Genomic DNA, 16,864 nt, shown 5'->3' on the forward strand with positions numbered 1-16,864 from the left:
TCTGCAGGAGGGATGGGGCTGGAAGTGAGCCCCACAACTCCCCTGTCCGCTGCCCCAGGAGACACCCACATGCACAGTGTTCCCACTGACAAAACTGGGACACCATATGTTCAGGTACTTGCTGGGATAATTCCAGTGCAGCCCAGGGCACAGTCCACTAAAAATGTTTCTCTCACTGTGGTGCCTGGGTGAGGTTTTTCTGTGTCCTGTAGCAGAGACTTTTTTGTTTCAAGCAAGTGGTGTGGAGCAGAGTTGTTCTGTTGAGCCCTTACCCGTCTCATGCATCCTACTAAATGGAGGATGCTGGTTTGGAAGTTTGCTGCCACCTTAAGGTAGAAACTAAAATATCGCTGACATCTGAACTTTGAGAAAACCAGTCCTAATATAGCAAGGATGCCCTCCGGGAGATTCTTGTGGGCTCACTGTGAGGGCAGCACAAGGGGAGCTGGGACTGCTGCAGGCTGAGGGGGCTGCAGCACTCCGACCATGCAAACCTCTCTGCTTTCTTGCAGGGATTTGTTCCTTTTCTGGTGAGTGCGACAGCTGGGACAACAGTGTACGGGGCATTCGATCCTCTCATAGCTATTGCAGACATCTGCAAGAAATACAAAATTTGGATGCATGTGGATGTAAGTACCATCTTTCATGGAGGGCTGGATTACAAGGTGTATTAGCATTAATTTTGAACAGTGTCGTCTTGTACAAAATCCATTGTCTTTGGGTCCTGTAATTAAGTCTAACATCCAAGCACTGACTTCCCACTCTTCTGAAAGATTAAAGTCAGAGGGATGTTCTAGGAGCTGTGACTGTAGTTGTACTTGTATCAACTGGGGCATTTAAAGATGACCTAGTTCGAGTGCTTTTAGCTTTCAGCTTTATCTCTAAATGCCATTAATAAAGAAATACATTAGAACCATACTGAGCGCTGGCTCAGCTTCTGCAGCAGCTGCAAAATAAATACATAAGGAAAAGTCTACGTTTGTCTGGAATAAAGTACTGCAGATTGCTGATCAGGTTAATGCAAATGCTAGGGAATTTTATCAGATTGCCTACTTAGCTTTATCTGGGCTCTTGCCAAGAAATCTTTCTGAAGGATCATCTTTCATCCCTAGAATGGCTTCTGTGTCATTTTTGCAAATCTTTTCTCCAAAGAGGCTTGGTAATTGACTTAGTATAGGGCTAAATATCTTGCTTTTGGATTACTGTGTCAGCCAAAATCAGTCCAATTCAAAGGAAGAATTTGTATTTACCTTAAATACTTCTCAGTTGGATGAAACGCCTGCTTGTCCCAAATTTCTGTGAAGAAAGCAGATGAGTATAGGGCAAGCAATAGTGAGTCCAAAATATGATGAAAACTCCCCAGAGCAGCTGAGATCTCCGCCTGGTTTGTTAGCACCAAGAGAAAATGCAGCTTACCCGGGAGCAGCTCTGCAAGTCGTTAATTATAGCATGGGGCAACTCGATGTGCCGTGTCAGAGGAGGTCAGAGGAGGGGCGAGTGAGGGGTTAGCAGATGATAAGAGTGGATGCCTGGTTTATGGCCTATTAACTGCTGCTTCCAAGCTACTGGAAGAAAATTGTTAGCACAGCTAATGCCTCAGGCCCCATCTGCCTGGTCATTTTGGAATGTGCCACATCAGCAAGAAAAAAGAAAGGGTCCCAAACACAGATGTGAACACACAGATGTCATCATGGAGAAAAGCAGAGTTCTCATTAAGATAATGTGTCTTGCCTTCCAGGGAGCATGGGGTGGTGGGCTTCTGATGTCAAGAAAACACAAATGGAAGTTAAACGGCATTGAAAGGTATGATTTATTAGTATTAATAAAAGTCATTTATTAAATGCATTTTAACACACTTGTGATTACCATAGCAATGCCTATAAATGAAATTAAAGATCCATGTTATCTCCAAGATACAGTAGGAAGAAATCATGCAAACTGTCCTTCCAGTTGAAGTAGCATTGCTAAGTGTCTTTCCTTTGTTCAGTGCTACAGTGACGTGGCACGTTGTTTTGTACTACATCCAGCAGACATTTTATATTTGTTTTTTTGTTCTTCCACCTTGCATTCTCAGGTCCAGAGTTGTTTCTGCAGCATTCTCTGATTCAGTGTCCAGCATGATTTAGCCCTTGTATTTTTCTAAGAAATTAATCTTGGAGGTTTTGTGTACGGAAATCTTAAGTATAAAAGGTGGATGCACCTGCAGTTTGGGCAGATGTCCTTCTCTGTCACTTCTGGAGAGAATAGCCCTCTCCAGGCTGTGTTAGTGATGTCTTCTCAGTATATCTGAGCCTGGATATATACACATAGTCATAGTCATGGGGTCATGAACATTGCAGATACATACAGATGAACATAAGTGATGCTAGTCCAGCCTGAAAAGACTGAGCTTAAAAACAACTGCTTACTCAGAACCTTTTAGTTAAACTGTGGAAATCCTTTCCCTAGGATGTTAAGATTTACCTGCATTCAAGGAAAGAAAAATAAAAAGCATTTGGGATTTCCGTGAGCCACAACTGAATGGGAGCTCAGAGGGTATTTAGAGAAAGTTCATATATGTTTGCCCCATTTTGAATTCTTCCCAGTCACCTGTTTAGTCCACTTTCTAGAGACAGTATACTGCGCTAGATGGAGTCACTCTTACATTAGTATATTTCCTGAAGCTCATGGTATTTGAGAGCAAATTGTTACTCCCTTCTGCCTTCTGTGTCAATAAATCACATTGCTGTTCCTTGTCAATTAAAATTACAAACAACTTTCTCATCCTGTTCCTGGAGATTAGGAGGATACTTTGATGATTCAGTTCCTTTCTCATACATCTCACATGCAAAATTTGGAAACCGGCCAGTGGTTCTATGAATTTGATTTAGTTAAGACTGCCTGCAACACTCCAAAATTACATATCATGCATTAAAAGGACATATATCCAAATAGCCAGCGAGTTAGAAAAATCCACCTAGTTGCCTATGAAGGCAGAATATGAAACAAAGGATTTACCTCCCAAATTGCTGTCCAAATTATGCTGGAATGAAAAGTTCAGGTTAAATCTATTTTGGAGAATTTTCCAAACAATATGCTTTAGATCCAGAACTCCACTGGATTTTATTTAGTTCTTTAATAAGCACCATCTCCATATGTTTGGCAGTAAATTAAGGAAGCTTGTTTTTTTCCAGTGCTGTTCCTCTGCTTGATGGACACAGCAGCTCATTTCAGTTTGTCCAGATCTCAGGTGTGGGAACATTTTGAGCAGACTGAACTTTTATGGACACTCCTGTTTCATGGTAGATGATTGAGTTGTTACAGGTCTGAACAGAAGAGAACTAAAGCTTGTACTCATGTTTGATAGGGAAGAAAGGTACAAGGAGGGAGCATTAACTGGAGCACGCTGTGCTCTGAGTATTCACATCCTTCTGGTAACAGGCAGTCCAGCAGAAATATCCATCACACACAGCAGGAGTTGCAGGACTATCCTTACTGTGCCCTCCAGTCCCCACAGGGCAGATTTCAAGCTGCTTGAAGGCACCCTGGAGGAAGCATGTGCCCCGGTCTCTGGAGCAGATAGGTCTGGCCACCATCAGGAGTTTCAGCCTGGTATCCCTTTTCCAAAGTCTCAGGAAGTGACAGCTACATAAGAAAAACATGTTTGCAGTGTATGAGTGCTCCCATATAGGGTCTGGACATCCTTTCCAGGGCTGTGGCTGGTTAGTGAATGCACCTCAGTCTATATTTAATGATGGCTGAGGACCAAATTCTGACAGTTGTGAATCTCTCCTGTCATCAATTCAAAATCTCCAAAGGAAATTTTTTTTTGTATCTTTGACCCACAGCAAAAAAACCCCACAGATACTTGGTGCTCGGTTATTTGTGCAAACATGAGATGCTTTTAGAAAATATCTGCAGATTCATGTAGCTTTTTTTACTTCACTGTTTGTCTCAGCCAGCAATTTCTACAAGCACATGCTGATGGCCAAAGCCCAAAATAACTGATAACAAATGAAAAATGGTGGATTTTTACTTTACATAATTAATTTTTTTCTGTGTGCAATTGGTATGTCATTGGGTAAATAAATGACCTTAGGGTAAATTAAATGTTTTAGACAGATAATTTACATCTGGCTATTGTCAGTGAATAATCCTTTTCCTTGAGAAAACCCATACCACTATTATTACCTAGAGATCTCCTAAAGAATTTCTGCTTGATTTTGCATAGGCACAAATAAAAATAAAAAAGTATCATATCAAAGGAAATTCATAGACCTGAATGCATGTTCAGAATCACTAGCTTTGATGTTGTAATCAGATGACTGACTGAGCTGATTAAAAGCTGCCAAATACTCAAAAAGCCAAGCCAAGTGGCCAGATGTTGCCTGTGGAAGACTGTTCCCTACAGATTTTGCATCAGGCACTTGCACAGTTCCATTTAAATAGCAAAGAAGAAAGCACAGAACTACTGCCTAATGTCCATGTGAATTTTGAAGTTGCTTGCTTTGAAGGAGTGGAAGCAATTTGGCAGGACATGCATAAACCTGTCTCCAGCTCCTACAAAGGAGAACACTGCCAGATTCTAACATACTCACCTCTGTTCACGTTAATGTTACCTGCAAATGTGTCTGTGTCCTTTAAGTTTTCACATGTCTCAGTTGACTGATTTATGCCAATTTATACCATGAAAATGCAAATCAGTGCACTAGGTGAAATAGTGCACTGTGTATCATTGATAGCCTGCCAAATAGGATGCAAATATATATATTTATCAGCTAATCATAATAGGTAATAATAGTAATCAAAAAATAGCCAGTCAAGCATAACACAAAATTAAAGTAATAAACAACTGGACAATCTTCCATTCAGCCCTCAACACAGTCCCAAATGCCTCTTCTGTATACAATACAATAGGCTGTATTGTATCAGCACCCTGTTTATTCACAAAGTTTAGACTGACAGTAATTTTTCCAGTAAATGTGTCCTGAAGGGAGATGGGATCAGACTCTTTTGTGGCAAGATGGATCAATCCTGTGCTTATTACTGTGGTCATGTGAATTGCCATAGCCAAGCTAAAATTGAGGGGGTATGAAAATTTGCCATCATCGCAGCAACAGGAAAAATTACTTTGGGCCAGGTTTTCCAAGTTACTCAGAGTTACTTAGTGATACCCAGAAGCATTTAAAGGAATTTTTAAAAAATGCCTTTGTAAGCTCCTTACTAAAATCTTGCTGAAACTGGAGTCAGAGGGAGGGAATCTGCGAGTTTGCCAGCTTCCTATCTGCATCTTTAATCAGCTGTGCAATTGTAGAAAGTTCATCAGTCAAGTGGGTGTTTTTAGGAAGTTTTCCCTATGTTTATAAAGTATAGATGACTCCCCAGAAAGTTTAATACTGATTAAGTTTAGTGGATAGAGCAATTATCCCGTGGTATGTTGCCAGGATTGTCATCCAAAACCCAACTAGCATAGATTAGTCCCCTGTGAAGGCATTGCTTTCCTCATATTGCTTTCCTGATTTCTTTCAGCTTTGCTTGCTCAGAAACAGAAAAAGGTGCGCATTGCTACATGTTCATTATTATTCTAATTATTTCTAAATGCTTCTGTGGTTTCATCACATAGTACAATGTCTTGAGTTTCACGTGGTTTGATGTCCTAGGGCTAACTCAGTGACCTGGAACCCTCACAAGATGATGGGCGTCCCGCTGCAGTGTTCGGCCCTCCTAGTAAGAGAAGAGGTATGTCACAGTATATGTGCTTCTCTGCTCCTTTCTGGCGTTTTGCTTCTGAAAATCCTGGATACTGTCTTCATAAATGTGTCATAGCTAATATTTGCTAATGTGATGAGGATTCTAAAAAAAACCTGAGAAGTAGACCTCTAGTTACATGCTCAGGCTGTGACTGCAAAAAGAATTAAAGCAGCTGTCTAGAAGAAATGATAGAGCCCGTCAATGGCAATATCTTTACAGAGTTTTTTGACTTTAAAATGTCCATAGTTAAGTTGTGGGTGCATAGCTGTGTAACCCCATAAATTGCTGTGTAGCGTAAGATGTAACTCTAGGCAAACTCTCATTCTCTTGGTATGAACGACATGGTATACATGCAGCACAACATTTGGTCCAGAATCGAGGCATCTTTAAACTTTCTAGACTTTTGTGATATTCCTACCCAGCTCTGATCTATATATCCACTTTGGGGCACCTGGAAGTAAAAATGGTGCACTAAGTTCACTTGTATTAAAAAGTAGACATTTCATTTAGCAGTAGAATTAGAATTACCCTTCAAGCCTGTAATTTTCATATAACCATCAGTTACTGGGACAGCTGCTATACAACCACCACTTAATAGACCAGCTATCAAAAAGCTGGTTGCTGTTTTGCTAGCAGCTGTACAACAGATTGTAATACAAAGTGATTGCACTTAGGAAGAGAGAAACTGGCTTTTATTTGCCCTCTGGGTCAGTTCCATGAGACAAATCCTGCCTGGCTGAAGTCAGTACCATCCTTGACCTCTAGTGAGAACAGATGGCTCAGATTAGGAGAAAGTCAGGAGTTTTTCCCCCTCTTGTTTTGCTGTCTCAGTTTTGAGTTACACATAAAGATTAGACTTGATGATAAACAGCCAAGTTTTTATTCTTCTTGGACTGGAAATTGCTGTTTTAGGCAACAGCCCTAAGGTATACCATAAACTTGGTTGAGGTCTTAACTGGAGCCAGAACATGGCTCTCTGCATTTTACTTTAAAAGCTAAAAAGGAAACCTCATGCTTTCATGAGCCAGGTTTCCTCACCTTGTTGGCTTCTGTCCCTCCCACAAAGCTGCCTCTCAGAATGGGATGTTGCAACCCAGAAATAGCTCTAGCTGGCTTTTTAAAGGCCATATGCTCTTCTGTCTGTTCAAAGCTTTCTATACCACTTAAGCATCCAATCTGCAGCTGAAGACTTTGCAGAAAAGAACTGTTTCTACAAAGAAAAAAAAAAAAACAAAAATAGAAATCAGAATTTTAGAGACCAAACAATTGAAAAGTTCTGTGATATTAGATTAGGCACCAACTCGACCAGAAAAGATGCCTTCCAACGAAAGGAGAAAAAGGAACCAGAACAAAGAATAGAAAGCAAGATCCAAAAATGAACTTAAGCATAATGATGCTAAGAAACACAGTGTCCAGCTTCTTTTAAAAAATGCCTTAGATCTAGGAGTATATTACACATTGCTGGGTCAGGTACCAAGGTGTCTTGGGCACTGAAAGGGATGTGAAAAACTTAGTCTATGGAGAACTGAGTCTAATTTTGTCCTTTTTTTTGATCTTCCTTTTGCGCTTGGACACATATTCCACTGAATTTGGGTGTTTGTAATTTCTCATCCAAGCAACTCTCAAAGCAGTAGTCATATCTGTACCAACATCACTTTGCTTGTGTCTTTATTTCTATAAGGGATTGATGCAGAGTTGCAATCAAATGCATGCTTCCTACCTCTTTCAACAAGACAAGCACTACGACCTGTCTTACGACACGGGAGACAAGGCTTTGCAATGTGGACGGCATGTGGATGTCTTCAAGCTATGGCTGATGTGGAGGGCAAAGGTAGGACTGCCTGCTATAGATTTGTTTGCCTTAAAGTAATGCACACCAGATACAGTTGGCTTTTTTTTATTGTAATCATCATTTTAGAAAGTATCTGACCTGAATTTCACATGTCTAACATGAAAGAAAGAACACCATTATTTTCTGTGGTTTTTATACTTTTAACAATTGAGCTTCTAAGCAGCACAAATGATTTTGAAATTTGAACTCTATGGCTTTGCATAGCATTTGCTTTGCGTAACTATAGGAGTCTAATAGCATAAATCATATACCTAGGAATGTTGTTACAAAGATTTCTGGAAATAAAAGGATGTTTAAATGACATTCAGAAATTAAACCTGGCAAATCAAGACTGGAATACCTAGTTTCGTTGCATGCAGTAGATATGATCTACTCCAAAGATACTCCATCTTTTGAAGGAGTAGAGGAAAACTCATCAAAAGATCTTCATTGGGAAATCTGTAAAACACTAGCTCTAATGATTACTTCATCTGTATTTGTAGAATATTGTTAAATAAGTTCTTGGGTGTATTTATCCAATCTTTTATGTCAGTTTGCCTCAGGTTTGTTCAGAGGATATGACATCACTGTTTTCATTTCCAGAAAGCCTTAAAGATCCTCATGTGCTTCATTAAAACTCTGAGGAGTTGTGGGAGTCTGTAAGGGAGGATGGACGTTTCTGTGGTTGCAATAGCTGTTACACTAACTGGGGACTGCAGAGTGATAGGAGATTTTAGCCACATGTCTCTCTTTTACTCCGAGCCTTTCTCCCGGGGCTGTGCTAGCTCTATCCTGTTTTGAAATCTCTATACACAGAGGGATAATGACATGGGCTTTTAAGTCAGTTCTGCACTGCCAGAACAGATTTAGCAGGGACATGCATCCTTTACTCAGAAACATTTCTTCTAAAGCCCATTTTTTCAATATGCCTTGTACTGCTTTTTCTCTTCTCACACCCTGCTTGTAATATTAACATTACAAAATAGGATGTGTGTTTCTTAGAGAGTTTATCTATTCCAGCTGTTTATTCCCCTTCCTTCCTCTTGAAGCTGAATCCTTTGTTTGAGGCATCACAGTTGGTGATTGCAGGAACAATTATGATGTCACAGAGAGGATTATGACTTCTGCCAGAGAAGAAAAAGCAGGGTTTTCTGCAGCTCTTAAAAACACATCTTCTGGGTTTATATAGTATCTGTTAGAAAAGAAGACAAAAAAACAGTAAAGAGGCAGGGCGGTATCTAAACAGTGTGCGCATTTTCACAGGCATCAGACCAGGCTCTAAAAGTGGATCTGCCCATTCCGTGCTTAACTGAAAAAGAAAAAAAAAGTATTGGAAAATCCCCAAGCATATCACACCTGGAAGATTAAAAATTCCTTATTCTGAAAATGGGAGACTCCCCATGTCTGGAACTCAACACTTCTAAGGACCCTCCTCTGTGCCAGTCCAAGCTGTCCAAAACCATCCTCAGCCTCTCTGGAAAATATGCCAAGGGCACCCTTTGTCAGAGGTGTTATTCAGGTTCTCAGCAAAATGTTCTTGGGAACCAACAAGTACCTGATGCTTATTTTGCAGAAGTGGCTACAGGAGAGTCAGTGGCAAGAGTTAGAGACAAATGAGCTCTGCTTCACAAAGTGCCCTTCATCACGTAGAATCAGGTCCCTAATTGGTCTCACAGACACTTCTGAGAGGGGAATTGTGCTGATGTGTTGGCAAGTGCTGTGTGGTCCTTCTGTTATTTTGATTCACGGAACAGATATTTAAGTAACTTCTTTTCTTCATCTCTCTGTTTAAAGGGAACCACAGGTTTTGAAGCACAAATTGATAAGTGCTTGGAACTAGCAGAATACCTATACAATAAAATAAAGAACAGAGAAGGGTATGAAATGGTGTTTGATGGAAAGGTATGTATTGCAGCTTCTTTTCTCAGTTGGTCAACGCTGTTTGCTTTGGTTACCTATTGGGATGCTACCAACAGGTCAAATCAAACAGCATGAGACAGAAAGCAGGGACCCTTGTAACAAAACATGTTGTTGTGCCAATACCTCTCATCCTCATGGGACCCAGGGACAAGGAAGTTGAGGCAGCTGTGCATGAGTGTTCAGTCTGCTCAGTTTAACCCTGCTGAAACTAAACACTGGTATCTCACCCTAACACAGCATACACACACACAATTAGAACCAGCTCCTTTGTAATAAAAACAAGTTGCAGTTTCCTAATAGCAGGGTCTCTTAGGAGTGGGGGTTACAGTGCCCCACACAGCTCCAGAAGTACAGTTGTGCAAAGTGGTTTTATCAGCATCCTCAGGTGGGCAGTTGCAGGGGACCTGGGATAACATGGGGTGATCTGCACAGTGATCCCTGCTGTGATGTGGTGTGGCACAGCAGGGCAGGGTCTAGTGTTGTTTGGGAGCCCAGCTGGCTCATGGGGCAGAAGTTGCACCTGTGTAGAGTGCAAATGTCTCTATTTCTGTGGAGGGAGTCCAGCTGAGATTGGACTCCTGGATGCCAGGTGTTCAGCTGGAGCACAGCGCCCAGGGCAAGGCAGTGCAGCCTGGGTTGGGTGGCCGTACCTCTGAACAGCACCTGACTGTCTGGTGTTTGACCATTGCTTTGTGGACAACCCCCTCCAGCTGTGATGGCAGGGGACAGGCCTGGTAGAGACCCCTGTTATAAAGTTAAGTGGTGTTTTGCCTTAAAGAGAACAAGGTTAAACATCACTATGTTTCTTCAGAGATTACAAGCTCATACCCAAGCATGCCACTATGGAATTTATTTTCCCCACCTCACGCATCATCACTGAATTTGGTCCACTGGGTCTGATGATGAGTAAAGGAACTGGCAGCAGTAGGAGTTGCTGTAACTCACCCATTCAGCATCCAGCAAAGATGAACACAGTAAAGCAGGCAACTGTTGGGATATTGCAGAAATACACAAAATGTCAACTAGTTCTTACTTTATACCTTTCTCCTTTCTCATATAGTCATTAAATGCGATAAGACACTGTGGTGCATGCATATTAATATAGCAGCTAGCTGAATCAAATTGAGAAGTAATAAATTTCATTAAATGTAAGAAAATCTTAAACTGTCTTATGCACCACCTGTGGCTCCTGTTTACGGAATCAGATTCTATATTATTCTGTCATCTAATAAAAGTAAATGACATGGTCTTCACCTCTAAATTATCTGTAATGGACTCTTGCTTTAGCTACATGAGCCCTCCAGTCCCTGGAGGGGACAGGATCTGCAAAATCTAGATGCTTCTCAGAAAGGCATAAATATATTTGCCCAGCTTTCTGCGTCAGATGCGATCTGACACCCTGAGAATAAATTGCTTAAAATTATCTTTTCTGCATTAATAATGATGATGACTCTCAGTAGACCACAATAATGAAAATCATTGACTGCTGTCACAGTATGATGTATGAGTGGGAAGGAAGGCATGAACTTAATTGCAATTGAGATATTACGAGCATTTCTTACGGTGTAAACCATTATTATTCTGTGTTTAGCCTCAGCACACAAATGTCTGCTTCTGGTACTTACCTCCCAGCTTGCGTGGTATGGAAGACAGTGAAGAAAGAACGAGCCGCCTGATGAAGGTAAGCAGTGTCCTCCGGGATATCACTCAGGGAACAGTGAAACCCTATCAGGCAGGCAATCCCCAAAATGATCTCCAGGGCATGGTCACCTCATGATGTTCTGGCAAATGACACCTCCATGATTATTTTACTTTAGGTTAGTGTGGCACCACCTTTCTCTGGTCCCCAAGTTTGTATTCCTTAGGTTTGCCTAATCTCTAGAGCATTTATTTCCTCCATGTGTATTTACTGAAATTACTGTGAACTGCAATCACTAAACCCAGCAAGTGCAGGAGAAGTTCAATGATACTACAGCACTTTGGCATATGAAAAGAAGATGGTAAACGACTGTAACCATGTTTTGAACACTACAAAACCCAGCAATATTGAGAAAGTTAGCAGAGGGAAATTTCCCCAGTGATTTTATGAGCAGGACAAAGAAACAGGATAAACCCAGTGTCTTTTCAATGAGATATTTGTTCCTTAGTGGGGGTTAATGTTTTTAACGATATTGCATGTGATTTCATTTCAACTGTTTCTTGTAGCTCTTCGTATTTTTAAAAAAAGAAAACATACTCTGTTTTAGTAATAATGGGGATGATAATGAAAATAATTATAATAATTACAATAATAATAATCTTCATCACCCTCTGCTTTTTGTTGCTCTGCAGGTGGCACCAGTGATAAAAGCCAGGATGATGGAGTACGGCACAACCATGGTGAGTTATCAGCCCCTGGGAGACAAAGCAAACTTCTTCCGGATGGTCATCTCAAACCCTGCGGCAACTCACCAAGACATTGATTTCCTGATTGATGAAATAGAACGCCTGGGACAAGATTTATAATAACTGGGTGTGAAAGTCTGTTCCTGGACCTCTAAGTAGACAATTAAGTTGTCACAAACTGTGCGAATGTATCTGTAGTTTGTTCCAAAGTAAATCTATTTCTATATTGTGGCGTTGGAGTAGAGTACAGTTTAAAATCAAGAAACACGGCTCCTTTAAAGTCCTTTCCTGAGTTTTAGAATGCCTCCTTAATAATTAGCTGCACAAAAAGCTGCATTGTTACAAATAAGAAAGAACAGAAGATACTTAAATATTATCCCAAGTTTTAACACAGTGTTTTCTTTAAATTAAAAAGCAATTGGACTGAATGATGCCGAAGTTACCCAAAATTATGACAAAATCAAATTGGGAGAAGCAGGTGGCAGGGGTGGTGAGATGCAGAATATACATACTGTATGTTTGAAAGTGAAAGGATTTTGCCTTTTTCGTAGTTTTAGAACAGAATTTCTAATTTACCTATAGCAACATTTCAAATGTATTTAAATAGGTATAGTTTTACAAAAGGAAATATATATATATATAAAAAATCCTATTTTGTAAACTATATATTTTTATTTTATATGGGTTATAAAACTGCAAGGACAGAAGCTGAAAATTCACTAGGATTCTTTTTCTTTTAATGGAGGTGCCTCAAATATTTATTAGTGCTTATTTTAAAATATAAACCCACATAATAAATTCTTTCTCCATGTCATATGGATTGTACATCTCCAGGATTGATTACTGAAAAACCTCAAGAGTACTGCAGCTCTTACAACCACTTAATAAGATCAATTATAGTACAACAATAGGATGCTATTATTCCTAATTATGTTTCCCACTTGGCCTAAGCAGACGCACAATCTGTATACAGTGCTAACCAAGACTGAAATAAGGTTGTATTTAGATGTTTTCTGTTTCTGTGTTTAAAAAGCCTATTAAAAAAAAGTCACATATCTAAATAAATGCTTATCTCAAATGTATTTTTGCTATGCACAGTCCAAAAACTACATGGAAAATTTTAATTTTCTGAAATTCTTACTAAAAAAATAGCATACAACCTCACAGCTACATTAAGAAGGTAAAGACTTCTTACAGATATACAGGTCTGTAAGACAAGGCCTAAATTAAATATGACTGTAATCTGAGTGACAGGGATGAGATCTAAGTAACAAACTATTTTGTCAAAGGATTTTCACAGTGCTGGACTCCATCCTTGTCTACAGCAGCTTTTGAAGTTGCGCAAAAATTGAGATAAGGCTATATCTGCCAAAAAACAGCCACACAGATCCTCACAACCTTTTTAGAAGCATAACTCTTGTAGAATTCATTTGCTGCATCATTCCTGAACACTAGAGGTGTCTCTGGCATGGAAACTGAAATTTATCCTTTTTTCCCCCAATGTCTGGAAGTGTTGGTAAGAGTTCTGCAGCTTAGGCCTGTCTACTTATAACCCTACTAAAGTTTTGGTTTTAACTTTGCCTAAACAGCCAACTTGTGTTTGTAAAGCAATATTGTTTTGCTGTCTCTAAAATACTTGAAACAAAAAAAGAAGTGCAATGTGGTTTTAATTTCATCTAAAATAGATAAATGGAGTATTGATTCAATGTAATATGATGAGGACATAAAGAGGAAATAAATTGTGTCTGTAATTGTGTTGCCTTTATTATATTGATAGTACTGTTTTGTCACCTCAGATTGAGGCTGTGCACTTTAGATTTAACTGTACAATGTTGCAAATCAACATGTGTTGCTGTATAAGCTTGTACAATATATTATTGATATGTTATTATTTGTGTAGTAGTAGTATTGACTCTTGATATTGTAAGAACTGCATTCACACCTGTCCCTCTACTATATCTTTGCTTGGTGTTAACCTCTCCTTGTTAGCTTTTGGGCAGGCCTTTCACCTCACTTTAGTGGACTTCCATTGCTACCTGCGATGCATAATGTTGCAAGTCAAGCTATAGAGGAGATATCAATTCTATCAGGAAGGCCTACAATGTGACCTTTGCTAAACGTGTCAAAATCAGCAGACCAATCACTGAAATACTGGGTAGAGCAGCAAATTATATTCTTTTTTCTTGCTGGGAAAAAGGCAAGCAAAGAACTTGTGAAGTAAAAATAGAACAGGGACAATGATGAAGGTGATCAGTAGCCTGGTTACATCTTGCATGTGCAATTCCATTTTAAAGTGCTAAGTGCAAACAATGTATTTATTACATGTATGTGCCAATCCAAGATTTACATTTGGTGTTCCAGGAGAACCAGCATTTTTTTTTTTTTTACACATTACTGTACTTATTGCAGCCAGGAAAGAGCGGCGTAGCAATCTGTTCTTGTGTTTGACCAAAGTATCTTATTTGTGGTGTTGATCTAAATCCAAATAAAAGTGTAAAATGTGACTCTGGGTCTTTTCATTAGCAGCACTGATGGGCACTCTGAGAGTTTATCACTTGTGCCATTACAGAGCAAGGCCCCAATAAAGGGAATGTTTAATTGGAACTTTCTATGTCTCCTGCTGGATTTTTTCGTTATGAGATGTGTTCTGTTAACTACTGTAACATAAAAATACAAATTCCATCACCAGACCCTTTCTGAGCCAATACTCAGCACCACCATACCAGGGTAAATCTGCCATCTGGTATTCCTTAACTTATCTTTACAAGACAGATTTAGTTGCTTTTTTCTCCTCAGGGTCAATTTTTTTATGTTTTGTTTTGTCTTTTCATTACACAAGTACTTATCCCTAAATTAACCATGAACTCAAATCAGCCTTCAACACAGCAGGGAAAGCAGTCAGGGCACTTGCCAGGACAGCCCAGACTATACAATGGCAACAATTTAAAAGGGCCATGAAGGGAAAAAGACAACCAATACAAAAACTAAGATTTTAATAGTGATGTCTCCCCTGGCCCAGGGCCTTCTTCCTTCAAAATCTGTCACCTGTCTGCTGTATTTTCCTTCCACGCTCTGAAGTGTTGCCCAGTGTGATGCCAGCAGCAGAGAAAGAAAACCAAACTATGCTGTCAAAGCAGCAGCAGTCAGAACGCTTTTGTCTGAAATGGGATTTTTTTTTTTGTATCATTTCTTTATAGGAGAATTTGAGATTAACACCTGTGCTGAGTACCTGCACAAAGTCCAGCTGGGAGATCTGTATGGAAATACAGAGAGGGAGAACATGTGGGAATGTTACTGTCCTTACCTCGATGAAGCTCTTCATTTGGCACTGGTAGAGGGAGCCTTTTGGAGCACTATGCTCACAGGAGTGTGTGAGCTTGGGCTTTGCTCTAAACCCATTCCCCCCAAGAGCCGCATGGAGCCTCCCTGAGAGACAGTGGGCTGGAAAAGATTTGTCCAACTCTGTTTAGCAGAGAATCCTGTCTGCACTTAAGAGGCAAAGAGAGGTGTGAACATTGGCATGTGATTTTGAAGTCCATACCTGTAAAGAACAGCAAGACTATCTGTAGAAGTGATTGATTTGCTTGGCGCTGAGTAGTTAACAGCTGGTGCAGGGTATATATAGAAAAAACAGTGTAGTTGGGCTCTCCTGCAGCTTCTGCAAATCCTCAGCCCAGGATCCATGTTGATCAGAGCATGAGAGGGGCTGAAGGGGAGATAAGAAGCTGAAGTTCTCAGCCCAGGTGGTCTGAAAAAACAAGATGGACCACACAAAGACATGGCTGACATGGTGATTGGGTCTCAATGATTTTAGCACTTCATGAATGCTGCTTGCTCTTCTGCCAGTGTCCTCTAGGAGGGACCCAGAGAGAATCCCTCATCTATCCTGAAGACCACAGCTCCAAGTAAGGCAGGTTTAAGTATCAAGTTAGTTGTAATGAACATGTTCCAGCATGGTTAAGGAAGGAACAAAGCAAGACAGAGCTCAAAAAAACCTGTATCTTTTATCTGACTCAGCCAGGCTAACTGCCAAGTAGAAAATCATTCTAGATAGAAAGTGAGCTCCACAGAAAGCCACAGAACACTGTCTTTAATGTGTTAATGTCTTAGACTTACAGTGACTGAACCATCGACTTTATACATGACCAACCTAACTAAAGGGAGTAATTCAGCCATTAAGGGAAAGCCAAGTGCTGCAGCTGGAAGAATTACAGCCCTGACTTTGCTCTTCACTGACAAGACAGAATGTCTGCAGGTTGTGGCACTGTTCGTTATGGCGCTATAGGATGCAGGTGTATAGATTTTACACTGTACTTTAGAGTAAGACATCGGGTCTGAGATTAGACTCAGAAGAAAAGGAATACTCTTTTTTATTAGAATAAAAGCCTTGCTGCTGAAATTCTCACTTCACAAAGAAAGATTAAAAAAAATCAGCTCTGTAAGTTCATATTGCATGAACAGAGCAAAGGCTGTTTTCTCCAGGCACAGAAAAGTCACAAGCCAAGCAAGGATGGAAACCTCCAGTTCTACCACTACTCTGCAACGGCTGCCCCTGTGCATATTCTCACTCCAGCTGATGCCTGATGCTGAGAATCCCAAAGGCATTCAGAGACTTAACTTCCATGATGTGAACCCACATTGCTTAATCCCAGTCCTTTAGTAACTTTCAGCCTGTGACCTCTAATCCTCTATGGATAATTTCACAGAGGTCTGTGGCCAATAATCAGGAATGGCAACTTCAGTGTACTGCTCTACAGTATGTGATATTTCTAAAGGAGTCCTCATATTCCACAGAAAGATTTTAGACGCTCATGACTCAAAAGTCTTGAAAACCACACAACTAGGCAACCTTTCTTTCCAAAACACTTCATTTGGCATTACAGGTAACAGGGTCTAGCATACGACTGCACTGGGCACTACAATCATGTAAGATTTATTTTAACTATTTAGCTGCAGAAAGATATGTTCTGCACAACAAGCATTAAATTAACGTGCAGG

The 16,864-nt window shown here is 40.1% G+C and overlaps 1 protein-coding gene across 1 annotated transcript in view; it reads left to right on the top strand.

The window, feature by feature from the left end:
- The window catches only part of GAD2 (glutamate decarboxylase 2), a 41,732-nt gene extending 27,262 nt beyond the window's left edge, over positions 1-14,470 (top strand). The window contains exons 10-16 of the mRNA XM_017817258.1: positions 513-629; positions 1,739-1,803; positions 5,640-5,718; positions 7,412-7,561; positions 9,356-9,463; positions 11,073-11,162; positions 11,813-14,470. Of these exons, the coding sequence (XP_017672747.1) occupies positions 513-629; positions 1,739-1,803; positions 5,640-5,718; positions 7,412-7,561; positions 9,356-9,463; positions 11,073-11,162; positions 11,813-11,986 (783 nt within the window). The 3' untranslated portion in view covers positions 11,987-14,470. The remainder of the gene's footprint in view (positions 1-512; positions 630-1,738; positions 1,804-5,639; positions 5,719-7,411; positions 7,562-9,355; positions 9,464-11,072; positions 11,163-11,812) is intronic.
- The last annotated feature ends 2,394 nt before the right edge of the window (positions 14,471-16,864 follow it).

Source organism: Lepidothrix coronata, unplaced genomic scaffold (genome assembly GCF_001604755.1).
Source record: "Lepidothrix coronata isolate B3197 unplaced genomic scaffold, Lepidothrix_coronata-1.0 Scaffold59, whole genome shotgun sequence".
In the NCBI taxonomy this organism is placed as follows: domain Eukaryota; kingdom Metazoa; phylum Chordata; class Aves; order Passeriformes; family Pipridae; genus Lepidothrix; species Lepidothrix coronata.